This window comes from Galeopterus variegatus, unplaced genomic scaffold (assembly GCF_000696425.1).
Source record: "Galeopterus variegatus unplaced genomic scaffold, G_variegatus-3.0.2 Scaffold1750, whole genome shotgun sequence".
NCBI classification, from domain to species: Eukaryota; Metazoa; Chordata; class Mammalia; order Dermoptera; family Cynocephalidae; genus Galeopterus; species Galeopterus variegatus.
The window spans coordinates 29,129-43,918 of record NW_007727861.1 but is presented as its reverse complement, the minus strand read 5'-3'; the positions used below and the strand labels follow the sequence as shown (position 1 = coordinate 43,918).

The window sequence follows — 14,790 nt, the reverse complement described above, 5'->3', positions numbered from 1 at the left end:
CGTGGAGAATTAAAATAGCTGCGGGGCCAGGCCGGCAATGTGAATGAGAGGGGCGGCTGGGGGGACGGGGCAGGCAGGATGATCAATGACAGACACCAGGCTTCAGTGCTGGGCAGACAAACGGGAGGGGTAGGGCAGGGGACGGGATAAGCTGGGGAGCCACGCCCAGCAGAACAGGGGCAGCTGCTCCTCAATTCCAGCTGTGTGGCTGCCCTGTGCGACTGTGGCCACACACTCTGATAGTTCAAGAGGAGCCAACTAAAATTATATTCAACATATTTGAGGGCTGGATATCTCCCGCGAGATGCCAATTTAAAGGGAAGCGGAACAGTGAGAAAAAGAGCAAAATCTTTTAAATCAGATGATGTAGATTCCATCTTAACTCCAGCACTTCACTAATTGTGTAATCACGGCAATTTTCTTAACTCTCTGGGCTCTTGTTTTCTTATCTTGATAATAATAAATACTTTATGGACTTGGTGATTAAGAGAACTAAGATAATACATTAATTAATTAATATTAATGAAGCCAGACATGTAGATATCGGGTACAAAGCTGAATGGACACACACAGACTCTGTCCGCATGGACCTCAAAGTGTAGGGAGGAGGAACACAGAAGTGGGGGGCTGAGTACACAGTCGTGGAGGGTTTCCCATCACCAATCTCGTTCTGACCAAGAAGCAGGAGTTAGACAGTCAGAAGAGGGCATTCTCGGTATTTGAAAAGCTCTGGAAACAAGAAAGCATATAGGATTTGGGGGAACTGAAGTCTTAAGAGTATGCTGGGGACATGGCAGGTGGCCACTCACTCACTGGTACTAAGTGCTTACATGTATTCAGTATCAAGCACTGTGCTAATTGCTTTATATGCACTACTTCTTTAATCACTGTCACCTATGACATGGGTACTAGTATTCTCAGTTTAGCAATGAAGACATTAAACATCTGAGAGCTTAAGAAGTAACTACGACACAGCTAGTAGTTAGCATCATCATGACGATCAGGTGACGATGACAACCACTAGCTGTGCAGTATAATGATAACTATGTTAATTAAGTCTGTACTTGCTTAGAATTAACCAGGAAAGATCAATAATCACAGATCTATTGGGGTCAAACCTGTTAATAGGGTGATTGCGTCTATCCTCCTGACCTTGAACTGGAGCAACAAATCTCTTGGAATTCCTGGATCAAGGCAGCTGGTGGGAACACGGTTAGGAACAGAATGGAAGGAGAAGGCAGAAGGCTATGGCCTGCATACTTATGCTCCTGAAATGGCAATGCTGTCCACAGGGCAGATCCTACCTCACAGGAGCTAACTGGGGCAGAGGCCAGAAAACAAGCAGTATTAGGAGATGTCGGGATATGTGCTTACTGAGCCTTCTACACTGGCCACTTCCTTTCTTGACTCCACAGGAATTTTTTAAATTATTATAATCTGCCTTTGACTTTGGGGATCTGGCCAAGGTCAACAATGTCCCCCTCATTGTCAAATCTAATGACTTTTCCATCCTCACCTTTCTTGATTTATCTCTGCATTTGCCTTGTGAACACCATCCCAGAATTGGGAACATCTTTCCACTTCTTCTTTCTCTGACTAGGGTGACTGCTTTGAGCACCAGCTCTTTTGATGTTGGTTCCCATTTGGGGTGTCTTGTTCCACCTACTCCTTGGGATGGGCTTGGGGATGTTCCACCTCTGCCCATGCCAGCTTCCACTCCCATAACAGAAGTGGCTGTGCTGATCTCTTTGTGGTGTTGCAATGAATGTCCAGCGCTGACAAGTGACAAACTGTTGGGGACCACGGGGCTGAGAGCACTGGGGATGCTGTCAGAAGGCCAGGAGAACAGATGTGTCAGCTCAGAGCCCTGGGTTTCCACAGCCCAGTTCCACGGCATCAAATGTCAGAGAGCCTGCCATTTAATCAAACCTGAGTTGTAAGAGACCCAAGCAGTTCTCATACGAGTTCCCAGGGATGCCTATGAAAGTTATATTAAAAGGCAGTGGGAGCAGTGCTGGACTGTGCATGTTTCAGAAACCCCAGAACAGCAACACTCTTCCTCTCAAGGCCTTGAGCACAGTCAGAGGAGCCACCGTCCTGCACCGGCTGGCCTGGATGTGTCCCCCCACGTCCCCCTGGCTGATGGGTCTGCATCTTTTTTGGGACTGGCTCATGCTGGATCATTTCGCTCAGTGGTGTGCCTGCCTGCTTATGTACACATCAGCCCTGCTGGGCTTGTGGTCAGGGACAAGCCTTGTTTGTGATTGTTTCTAGTTCCCACACAGTGTCAGGCACACAGTAGGCACTCAATGCATGTATAGAGAACAAAGGAATCAAGTTGCCATATGTGGGAGAGAGGATGGTATTGTGAAGAGGGCCCTTTGGAAATGATGAAGACCTGGATTGAAAAAGTAGTTCTGCCACTTAAATACGTATGATGTTTGGGCAGATTTTACATTCTGTGTTTTCATCTTCTCACTTGTGTAATGGGAATAAAAGCACTTATCTTCGACCAACTTGTCATAAAAAAAGATCACACTTGCCCAGTGCCTAGCACAGCACCTGCTACCAGGATGGCACTTGAACATTTGTTTCTTCCTTCCGGGTCCTTTGCAGACAGCTGTGTGTTCTTCTCGGGCTATGCTCGCAGGAACCTATGAGCGCAGTTGGGGGATGCCACCTGGACACTCACCCCATTCAAGAGAAAGCAGAAACACAGGTCTGAGATTCACCCAACTAATTCCAGGAGCAGCATGTGGGCAGGAACCAGTGTGCAAGTGACTTATGGTGGGGAACAGCAGGGCCAAAGCAGCCACAGGTAGAGCCACACAGTGAGTGGCCAGGGAGGGCGTGCCCGTGCCTCTGGGAGACTGAGAAAGATTATGAGAAGCCCCCATGCCTCCAGCTGTCCCCATACCCCTTTAAAGCGCCTAACTTGAAAAGTACTAGATATAAACGTGGCTTCAACCAGCACAATGAGAAATCTTCTGAGTAACCCCTCTGACGATCGCACAACCCACATCAGGGCAGAAGAAGGGAGAGGCGAGCTGAGCTGTGCTTGTTATCACCTGTGCTGGTGACTCTGGGGCAGAGCTCAGTACAGTGCTTTGTCCTCCTCTCTTCATATCACTAACTGTGCAGGCAGGTAATGGGGTTTGCTCGGATGCTGTTACAGTTGCCTAGGAAATGAGTTCCTGGCAGACTGGCTTCCAGGAGGGGTGTGGGGACAACAGCGGACGACTTGCAAATGAGAGAGATAAGGCTGCCCACAGAGTGTCACCGTAAAACACACACATACTGGGTGAGGTCAGGCATGGGTACAGTCATCGGAGAGCCAGAAGGCTAGCAGGCCCCAGCAAGATGTGGGCAGCCCCCTAACTGATGGTATTAACATATCCGGAGGGACAGCCTGTCAGAGAGGGCTAGGTGAGAAAGAGAAGCTGAGAATGAGCTTTGGGGAGCAAATTTTAAAGATAATAATAAAAAATAACAGCAGCTACAGTTTTTTGAGCACTTGACTATGCGGCAGGCTCTGTGCTATGAACTCCATATTCATCATCTTGTGTTATCCTCAACACCCCTATTTGATTACCCCACTGTCCTGGTGTTCGCTGTTGGTGATAACAGCTAAACATCATAGAGCACTTACTGTGTGCTGCAGTGTGTTAAGTGCTGGCTGTGGATTACAGAAGGGGCAGCTGGGAGGGTGGCTCTGGGGCCCAGATTCAGATCCCACCTGGACACTCACCAGCTGGCACTCTTGAGCAAGTTACATCTTTGTGCCACAGTTTTCCCTTTTGAGTTGGGGGCGGTATTAGTATACCTGTGCTGTGGGGTTTTGTCAGGATTAAATGAATTATCTCATGCAAAGATTAATACAGTGCCCAGTGTATAGATGCACTTGGTAAATGCAAGCCACGATGATGATATTGACCATCATGATGAAGATGGAGATGGGCCCATCAGGCAACTGGATCAATGAACATGTTAGCATAGAACACCCACGGCTAAGCCCAGGATAAGCCCATCGAACACTTGGTAATGCTGTGCCCTTGGGCATGTTGCTAAGCCTGAACTTTCTCATCTGTAAAATGAATGGTGGTGAGATTAAATGATAAAATACATGTGAAAGCGGTTATAATGGTGCTTGGCACAAGTAAGTGCTTAATAAACGTTAAATGTTATAGGTATAACAGAATCAAAATGGTGAATTAACCCAAGGAAATGCCACCTGCTAATGCTCTTGGCAGGCAGACTCGCTTGCTGCCACCTCTCCCTGACCTTGGTCAGATTTCTGCTCTCATTCAACTAGTGTTTACCAAGCAGCCATTATGTGCCAGGGAAAATGTGACAGGGATGGTGGGTAGACGTCATCATGGATAGAACAGAATAGAACTGATTTGCCATTCCTATACTCTGTCAGAATGTAGTCTCTGCCTAGTGTGGCATGTCTGTCCCCTGGAAAGCGAATGCAGCGAGTATGCAGAGATCCTTTAAGCTGCAGGCATTGAACAAAGATGATTCTGCAGTGTTAGAGAAAAAGGCCAGAAACCTGTCCCATCCTCATGGACGTGGCAAGTCCCAGCAGAGTGAAACTGTCCAGGCATCCCACCTCTGATGCTTCAGCCATTCCAGAATGTTGGCCACACCACTGCCCCTGAGTCCCCCAAACATGCTATGATGCTTCATGCCTTTATACCCATTAGTCTTCAAGCACTAATCTCAACTAGCACCTCTCTTCTGAGGTCTCCCTTGGCCAGCCACGTCAGGTCACCTGCTCATTGGTCTGAGCTCCTGTATTTTTTAATCTCTTTTCTGTATTGATAATAATGGCAGCATCAGCAGCAGCACATACAGTTGGACTGCCTGCTAGAGTGTAACCTCACGAGGGCAGGAATCTTGCCTGTTCCGTTCACTGTGACAGCCCCAGTGCCTAGAACAGCACCTGGCACGGCAGACACGCCACGTATACTGGTGGAATGAAGACCATTCCAGGCACTGCTAGGTGCTTTCCAAATACTATTACATCGAATCTTCCCAGGGCCTTATGAGGGAAGAAAGAGTATGGTCCCCATCTCACAGAAAAAGAAAAAAGTTAAAGAGGTTAAGCATCTTTCCGAAGGTCAAGTAAATGAGGGGTAAGAAGTACTCGGCACTGAAATGAAGGTCCAAATGACCCAGGGACATCCCCGTCAGCTACAATGCAGCACACTGCTCGGCCCATAGTAGATTACATGCTCACTAAACGTTTTTTTAATGAATGAATATGAGTATCTAGTTTCCCATTACAGCAAGAGAAAAAACTGAGATGGTTACATGAAATTACCCAGGATGTATTGGAGGTGGCAGAGAGTTTGCAACAGTAAGGGCTGGGGATGGTGGCCTGGCAAAGAAGTCCAAAACTGAGTGCTGTGAATAGGCCAAGGGACAGAAAATTAACTTCTGTTGAGCACCTCCAATCACCTGCTTAGAGGCTATGATTAGCCGCTTTATGAAATGAGAAAACAGAGGATGGGCAAGACGAAGTAAGCTGCCTCAAGGCACGTATGTGGCAAGTGTTGCAGAACCTGGATTCGTGCGCAGGTCTGCGTGGCTTCTGCTGTGCCCTGTTGAATTTTACCTGACATTTCTAAAATCAAGAGTGAAAGGTGCACATGTACAAGCTCATTCTTTAGAAGAAATAGGTAAAGGGGTGGGAGAGAGATTTTAGATTTTAGGACTCTTGCAGCTGTGTCCATGCATGTAACTGATTTCATTATTTTCCAATTGATCTGTTTGTTTTTGCTGTAATATTAGTTGGTTGCTAAGCAACTGCCCTAAGAGGTCTGATGCTGAACTTTTTTTGGTAACCAAGTAGAACCCCAAAAAGGGTGACATGAGTAAGTGCTTGGGGGTGCAATCAGAGGGATTTGGGAGTTTGAGAGTGATCTGGCCCCTTCCACAGAATGAACCGGCTGATGTACAGGGAAGGCCACCTTCCCCTTGTGACAGTAATACTGAACCTCTCTGGGGCCTCAGTTTGGTCACCTGTAACAATACTGACCTCACAGAGAAGAGGTAATGTACACAAAGCAGCTGGCAGAGTTTCTGACACATGGTGAGGGCTCCATAAATTGTAACTACCATCAATTTTTAATATTAGTATTTTAACAGAGCTTGGGTACGGCATTTTCCTGGATATCACTGCTGAAGAAGTCAGTCTCTAGGAGGGTCTGCTGGCCTTGCTGGGCTCCACAGCTACTGTGTCAAACAGTACCCTTAACCTCATCCCAAGCCAATGATAATAATGCTGCCCACAAGGTACATCCACTGATCGTGTTTGGATCAGAAACAAATCCATCCCACTTTCCCTAAGCTGATGGCACGTCAATATGGTTATCGTCAGATGAAAAGGACAGTGCGTACTTATTTGGAGCTTCTGATAAAATCACATCCCTTACTGGTTTTCAAAATTCTGGTGCTTAGGAATTATCTAGGTCAGAGGTTACAAACTGGTGGTCTGGGGTGGGGGTGGCAGTTCCATGAAGTCTAAGACATGTATGATCTGGCTCGACAGCATTTACAACATTTTTTAAAGTTAGTTGCCAACATTAAAAAAAGTAAAACATCTTATAAGAAAATCCAGATTCCCAGTTTCTCTTGAAAAATATGAAGAGCTAGCCCTGTCCCCATAGAGCAATAATTGCACAAGTGGAGTGGAGAGACACTGTCTCCTTGTGATGGGGCCACTTCACTTGCAACAAGGTGTTGCAGTAAAAGCCCCTCAGGTGCTTCTGGGGAAGAGCCCCAGAAGGGTGGAGGGTGGGCAGGGGTCCAGTCCTGAAGCCTCTCTTTCTGGGTCGAGGGTGGCCCTCAACTCCACCACATCTGTTCCTTTGGGAGCCTGTCATCCCCCAAGCTTCTAAAGTTTCAGAATCTACAGGAATCAGGGGCTGAAAGCCCCATCTAGCCACATGGGGGCGCCCTCACTCCACACACTGGAATTCCTTGACCCCGCTGGAGCTGGAGCAAAACTCCCTTTCTGGAGCCTAGAGGGTCAGCACAGCCCTGGCCATCCTGCATGCCTTAGGGTTATGCAACCCAGGGGTCGCTCATCCTACTGTTCTGAACAGAGAGAGGCTGCTAGGAGCTCCTCCTGGCACACAGGGGAGGGATTACTGCTATGAAACCACAAGATGCCCCTGGAAGGAAATCCAGTTTGGATGCTGGACAAAGACATGGGCTGCCTAGGAATTATTTAGAGAGAGGAAGGCAAGGAGGGTGCTTACATTAAGAACATGCTCTGCTTTCAAAAGCATATTGGAAGCTCTTTTGAGAAAAGAGAGCAGGAGAGAGAGGGAGAAAGAGAGAGACAGAGAGACAGATAGAGAAGACAGACAGACCCTGGTGCACGCGCCCTGGACCTGAGCAGGGTATCTTGCTTCTCTGAGCTTGCTCTCCCTCACTGTAGAGTGAAGGCAGCCACACCCGCCTTTTGTGCTTGATGTGAGAATCCACAGGATAAGATGTGCAAACCACGCTCATGGTGCCTGCATCCAGGCAAGTGCTCACTTGACAGAGATAATTCACGCTGACGAGTAACAGTAAGTACAAAACTTTTTTTAAAATGTTGGACATACACCTTGTGACTTTCGTTTCCTCATGTGTAAAATGAGACCTCTGGGCCATGTGTATTCTCCAGTCCTTTTCGGTTCACATTGTTTATGATTCTGTAATAAATGCCATTCCCCACACAGCCACCGAAGCCTTTCAGCAGCTGATGCTTTCTCCAGCCGCTAGATGCCTGCCCCTCTACATGGGGAGGGTGAGAAAGGGACATTGGAGACATGCACAGAGATGGCCATGATGGTGATTAAGCACATGGCTCCGGAGGCAGACTGGCTTTGTTTGACCCCAGCTCCCCTTATCTAGGCGGGTAACCTGGGGTCGGCAGCTTATAGTCTCTTTCCTGAGGTTTCCCGTTGGAAAATGAAGAAAATACTACCACCTATGGCAGGGAGTGTGGGGGAGGGAACGAGACCCCACTTGTCAAGCACCCAGTGCTGGGCATACAGCAAGCACTTCACTAAATGTTAGGCATCATCATCACTCAGATTTGTTTTCAAGAGCAGGCAGTGATCTTTCTAGAATGGGTCCATGAAGGTTGTCTGACACAAAATTGGAAGAGAGACAGGGTGTTCTCATAGATGCTACAGAAAGACCATTAGATGGGGAGACAAAAAGAGACCACATCCTGCCACCAATATTTCATTATGCAAACTTGGGTTTCAGTTTGTTCATCAGGAAAATGAAGATGCTGGACTAACTAATGCCCCTTCCAAACCCGGCAGTCAGGAGCTCTCTCTCTGGGTGGACTTGGGCAGGTCCCTTCCCCTTTCTGGGTCTCAGCTGCCCTGTCTATAAAAGGCAAGTGTTGGATGAGACAATGATCCTCAGGACCTCCTGGCCGTGGCACTGCATGACCCTACGTGCCTTGCAGCCTGAGCAGCTGGGGCGGAGGCCGGGTCCCTGTGGGTCCTTACCTGAGGTACTCATAGAGCCCGTACATGGGCAGGAAGTCGATGTCAGACAGGAACATGTAGGGGGTGCTGACGTGCTTCATGGCCACGTTGCGCAGCAGGTTCACGGGGTAGAACTGACCCTCCTTGTACACGATGTGATAGCCCACGTTGTGGCGGCTCATGAGCACCTCGGAGCCCTGTGCATAGCGGAGGAACTGCTGGGCCTCGGCATCCGACAGGTAGAGGGCCAGGCTGATGGGCCCCTCCCAGTGCTTGCAGATGGCCTCCAGCATCTGGAGCCTGGAAGAGAGGGGACGGTGAGCTGCGGGGACCTGGGCCCATGCACGCACCAGCCACCCGGTCTCCTGTGGGCCTCTTCCTCCATCAACACTTGGTTAACCAGCTGCAAATCTAAATCCCTGCTCTAAACATTTCTCACTCAGTTCCTTTACCTATAAAGTGTGCATAAAAACACTTACCATGCTGGTTCTAGTCTTTCTCTGCTTCCAACTGAACGTGGTATCAAAAGAGCCACATCTCTCTGTAAGCCTCAGACATCTTCTCTTTTCAATGGGGGGAGGAGAAGGGTGGGTGATTATATTAAACAATCCAAAGGGCTCCTTCCAGACCCAAACTCCTACACTTCTCTCTCAGCGGAGGTATGAAACACCTCTACTGAGCTCCTAAAGCAGAGACCAGCCAAAGAAGATTGAGACAAACTGAGACCACTGAGTTACAAGCAACATTAAAACAAGCAGTAAAAACAAGAGTAATGATCACTACGATCACGGTCCCATTACTATGTGCCAGGTGCTTTCCGGACAACAAGCCTGAGCACCAGCTGTTTTTCTCCCCATTTTTCTGAGAAAGGCATTGAGGCTCCAGATGCTGGGTCAGCTTTGATTCTTGGATGTGTAGACCAGCCATGTGTAGACAGGTACCTTAATGGGGACTTGGAGTCTGTGAGAAAAAATAATACTGGGTGTTTGGCAGAGGGGACAGAAGAAACACATGTGAACGCTGGGAACAAAAGTGTACCTGGGGTGGTGCTGTCTTCATCTTACTGCCCTAGGGCCACAGCCAACTTTGCAAGGCCACCTTAGGGGCGCTGAGCCAAGAAAAGGGGGAAAGAACAGACCCCAGAGAAAAAACAAAAGGTGTTTCCAACAGAGAGTGTTCTGCAAAAATGTTTGAAGAGGAATCTATAAAGATATATTTTTTTTTAAAGGCATTAGAAGTGCCTAGTACACAAAATCTATGCTTAAGAAACAGCAAAAGCCTATTTCAATTTTTTCTCTGCCCAGCAAGAGGTACATAATCAGCAGTCTCCTGGTCAGAATGCCCACTTTATTCGGACAATTACCAGGAAATGGATTCCATGCATTTCCATGCTTCTAAACAAAAGAAACTGTGCAGACCTATCCTGTTTTAAGGGCCTTTTCCATGGACTTCCAGTTTTCTCTCAGTAATTCTGAATTGATATTGCCCAGACTTGCTTCCTACTTCAAATATGGAAGATTAAGATATTCACCAGGGTAAAGTGCCCCCCATCTTTCACCCTGAGAATGCTTGCTAATCAAATGGACCAGAGCCATTTTTTTGCAAGAGGTGCTACATTCTCCATGACCCCTGATCTCACAAACTTTGTGTGTGGCGTCTGCTGTAGGACCCTGCTCTCTCCTGAGCTCTGAGGATCTGGGATTTTGAATTATCACCCCGTGCACCTCAGTTTCATCTTCTGCAAAATGGGAGGACTCTGCATTTCAAGGGAGAGCCATTTGTACAAATGCTTTGAGAATCGGATAGCCGAGGACAAGAACAATTTCTAACATGTAGATGCAGGAGCTGCTGGAGGGAGTGGGAGGTTGGAGTTCTGTCTGACAGGGCATGAGGAGAGGCCAACTTCTGCTCTGAGTTCTCCCACTGGTTTGGTTTTGACTCTATGTCTAAATTTTCCAAGAAGGGAGCAAACCTCACCTGGTGCTGCCCTCTTAAGCTCTGCTAGGAGTTCAGAGTGAGAACAGAGACAAATTACTTAAGGTTCTCAGGAGAAAGGTGCTGTTGATGTAAAAAAAAACAAGTTGAGTTTTTGCCAGATGTGGCTCCATAGAACCTCAGCGGCCAAGTGAGAATCGCGATGACACAACCCACATCTGATTCTCTGCCACCAGCCACAACCCCTCCAATCTTTTCTCCCTTACAACCAGCCCTTCTGCCACCACCTGAGCAACAGTGACAAACTGAAGTTTACAATAAGGATGACAATATATGAAATGTGATAATGATATAATAAATCTCTACCATTTACCCGCTGGCTTGCAACGTGCGGGCCACGTGGTGGCTGTTACTGCAATTAATATTCATAGGAACTGAGGTTCTCATCACCATTTTACAGGCAAGGAAGCTCAAGAAGACAAAGTGACTTCTTTCAAGTCACGCGGCTACAAAGTGGTGGAGGTGGAGTCACACCCATGTCTGTCTGACCCCAAAGACCAGGACGCAGATCATTATGCAACATGGACTGATGTTAGGCTGAGAACAATGTCCCAAAATATCTTCCCTCATTGCCTGTTTCCCAACTAAGAGTGTGCCCTTCTGTTGGTGTCAGCTTCTCTCTAATTCCTTCCTCCTCCTCAGTCCCTCTGGGGGTCTGCCTCAAAGATCCACTCTTTGTTGGACCCTCAGGGTGGCCTCTCTCCATGTCTGCTTCCTAAGGACTGTCCCTATGCAGCTCTTGTTGGCGCAAAGCCCTGCACTGAGTCTTTCTTTGGTCTCCTTGACAGGAGGATAGTGTTCCTCGCACAGCAAGGGCTGGGTTAACGGAGAGTATTTCAAGAGACAGAGATTAATTCTAAAACCACAGAATTCTCACACTAGGAAGAATCTTAGAGATATTTTTGTAGTCTATGCCATTTTTATGATGGAAGAGCTAAGCTTCAGAGAGGGGGCAGGACTTGCTCCAGAGCCCAGGGTGTCAATGGAAAAGTTACCAGCAGAACCCAGAAGTCCTGACGCTCTGTCCTCACTTGCTTCCACCTCCCTGTGGCACCCGCCATTGCTTCATGCTGGGGAGGGGAGGGCAAAGGCTCAGGAATGGCCAGAGAGATGTCTGGCAGATCTAGAAACAGGCAGGGGTTACTCCAGGGAGTCCCACTAAGACAGGAAGTCACACGCAGACTCTAGTTGTAAAGGAGTGGGCAGGAAGATGGCCAAGTCAAAAACCTAAGAGAGTAGGGTTGGAAGGGATTCTGGAGCACCAGCGGGCCTATGCAGCCTCAGCTGGACGGGGGAACTGACACCCTTCAAGGCAGCCCATTCTAACCTGGTGCACTGCAGCAAGGCAAGCTGCATGGTACAGCATCGCGGGTTGCAACAGTGGGTTTTGGGGTCAGACAGACCTGAATTTGACTTCTGAGCTTCTTCAGTATACCTGGGCAAGTGACAGTTCTCTGAGCTCCAAAGTCCACATATGTGTATTGGGGATAATGATATCTTTGGTAGATTATGAACGATCTCCAAATCACTTCTCTCTCTCTCTATCCAAACCCTTTGGTAACACTCTCCCACCACTGATTCTGGGCTGGCAATGTGACTTGCTTTGGTCCATGGGACACTAGCAAATATGACACAAGTTAGATTTGTTAAAAAGTGCTTGTGTAGGTGTTAAAAAGTACTTGTGCTCCTTGTTCCTCTTGGAACCTTGTGATTGCCACAATGCAACAAGACTACACCATCTTGACAGATGATAAGCTGCATGCCCCAGGTGTCCCCATCATCCCAGTGGATGGCCAGCCAATCCCCAGAAAAACCACCTGACAACAGACACATTAGCCCAGCCCAACCCAAGCTGCCAATCCACAGAATGTGAGCTCATTGTACGAAGCTGCTCAGACTCAGGAAAGTTTGTTAAGCAGCAACAGGCAACTGATACAACATCTACCTGGATTTGAGTATTAAATGAGATAATCATATAAAGTGCATGGCACAGAGCTAGATATACAGCAGGTACTCAGTATGTGATAGCTGTAATTTCCTCCTCAGGTTCTATTTCTGCCTTTCAAACATGTATTCACCCAACAAAGATTTGCTGAGTGTCTCCAATATGCCAGGCATGCTAGACAGACAAGGTTCCTGCACTTCTGAAGCTCTAGTGGGGGGAGAAGACAAAATACAAATCAACCTAACATAAATTCAGATGGAGCTAAAGGATGGGGAGGCAACAGAAAAGGGAAACAGAATAGAGTAACCATGAGGGCTGGCCAGGGAAGATCCCTTGAAGACCTGGTGCTGTGGTCTGAATGTCTATGATCCCCTAAAATTTGTGCATTAAAATTTTAACTCCCAAGGTGATGGTATTATGAGTGGGTCCTTTGGGAGGTGATTAGGTCATGAGGGTGGGGCCCTCATGAGTAGGATTAATGCCCTTATGATAAAGGCCGTAGGGAGCTCTCTTGCCCCTTCCATCAGGTGAGGACAAAGCTACAAGGTGCCACCTATGAACCAGGTAGTGGGCCCTCATCAGACACTGCATCTGCTGGTGCCTGATCTCAGACTTCTCAGCCTCCAGAATGGTGAGAAATAGATTGCTATTGTTTATAAGCCACCTGGTTTATGACATTTTGTTACAGCAGCTGGAATGGACTAAGACAACTGGATAATGAGAAGCATCTGCCTTTGTGAAAGTCTGGGGGAAGAGCTTTTCAAGAAGACGGAATAGCCCTTGGGGTAAACACGAGTTTAGCACATTTGAGCAAGAAGCAGCAGGATCAGTGTGGATGGGGCGCAGGTAAGTGAGGGCACAGGAGAGACGGAGATGTCAGGGAGGTAGGCAGGTGCCAGGTCAGATGGGGCCTTGAAGGCCATGGTGGGCAGCTCAGATGCCATTCTAACTACAATGAGAAGTCATCTGAGGGTTTTAACAGTGTGACCTGACTTGTATTTTTAAAAGATCACTCTGGCTATTACATGGAGAAAGAACTGCCTTTCATTTTCTAGAACAGCCGATGCTTTCAAACCTAAGCCTGCTAAGGATCACCTGGGGGTTTACTAAAACAGATTCCAGGGCCCTGCCCTAGAGATTCTGGCAAAGACTGTCTGGGGTGGGGCCGGAGAATCTGTTTCTAATAAGCTGCCAGGCGATGTTGCCAGTCCCAGAAGCAGGGTTGGCGTGGCACTGCTCTATCAGATGGGACCTGTCAGCCACCAGCCTCTCCTCCACTTGCAGAAAGCAGAGAGACCCATCAGCTACCTGGTGCCCTGCAACTGTAGTCAGCACTTCAACATCGCTGTCAAAGGGACACTGAAGAACAAGTGTCTCCCTGGCCCGGTGTCTGAGGCGGGGTGCCCGCCCTCCCGGTCAGCCCTCTCTCCTTTCAACATTCCCGTCTTCTGCTAGGATGGGAGGGAGGGATCCTGAGCGGCTAGAAGAGACGCAGAACTGCCGGTTCACTTGTTCTGAATGGAATTCTAGAGGGAGCCGGGCACAGGAGCCCGCAGGCCGGCTGCCTTCATTCATTGTGGCGTTCTCGTAAGGCCTGCTTCGGACTTGAAGGTTTACAAACATGCCCGAAATGTTTCTTAAATTAAAAATCAATCCAGCAGGCACAAGTCAGCGAGCTGCATCATAACTGGATGTGTGGGATGGAGTGGATGTGGCTTCATGAATTTCTAGCGTCCTCATCAGCTCATGGTGCTACTGTATGATTTCTGAGTGTGTCCCGCTAAGCGTCTCTCATCAGGGCTTGGAATTCCTTGGGTTCTCCAAAGGACTGTCCGGATGACAATACCTGTCACAATGTGTCAAGGGTATCGAGTGTCTGCTATGCTTGGGATGTGTGTGCTTTGAAGGGGGGGCCTTTGTGCTCAGTGTCTGTAGCAGACCTGAGTGGGGCTGGGACCTTCTTGTCCATGGGCTGCGAGGGAAGGTCCTTCCGGGGTCATCTGCGACACAGGCTGGGAGGAACTTACTCCTGGCAACAGAAGGAGGGGCTGGGTTTTGCCTCTGTCCTCTCGTTGATAACAAGTGTGTATAGAAGGATGGGTTTGAGTCGTTAATAACTAAAAACATTTTCCTTCTACTTGTTTGTAAATTCCAGACACCAAATTCTGTACACTTTTTATATGCCAGGTACCATGGACACACTGTACAGGTATTTCTCATTCAATCCTTGGAACAATCTCATAGAATCTCACCCACAGACTGGACAGGCATCTCAGAGGTGGCTCAGAAAATAGAATGAGTCAACTGAACTGCCTTCCTAATTGTGAGATCTGACTAGGGATGAAGGGA

General features: G+C 48.0%; 1 protein-coding gene across 1 annotated transcript in view; it reads right to left on the bottom strand.

Moving 5' to 3' along the window:
* The window catches only part of LOC103595341 (glycosyltransferase-like protein LARGE1), a 55,154-nt gene that overhangs the window by 16,797 nt on the left and 23,567 nt on the right, over positions 1–14,790 (bottom strand). The window contains exon 3 of the mRNA XM_008578725.1: positions 8,523–8,801. Within this exon, the coding sequence (XP_008576947.1) occupies positions 8,523–8,801 (279 nt within the window). The remainder of the gene's footprint in view (positions 1–8,522; positions 8,802–14,790) is intronic.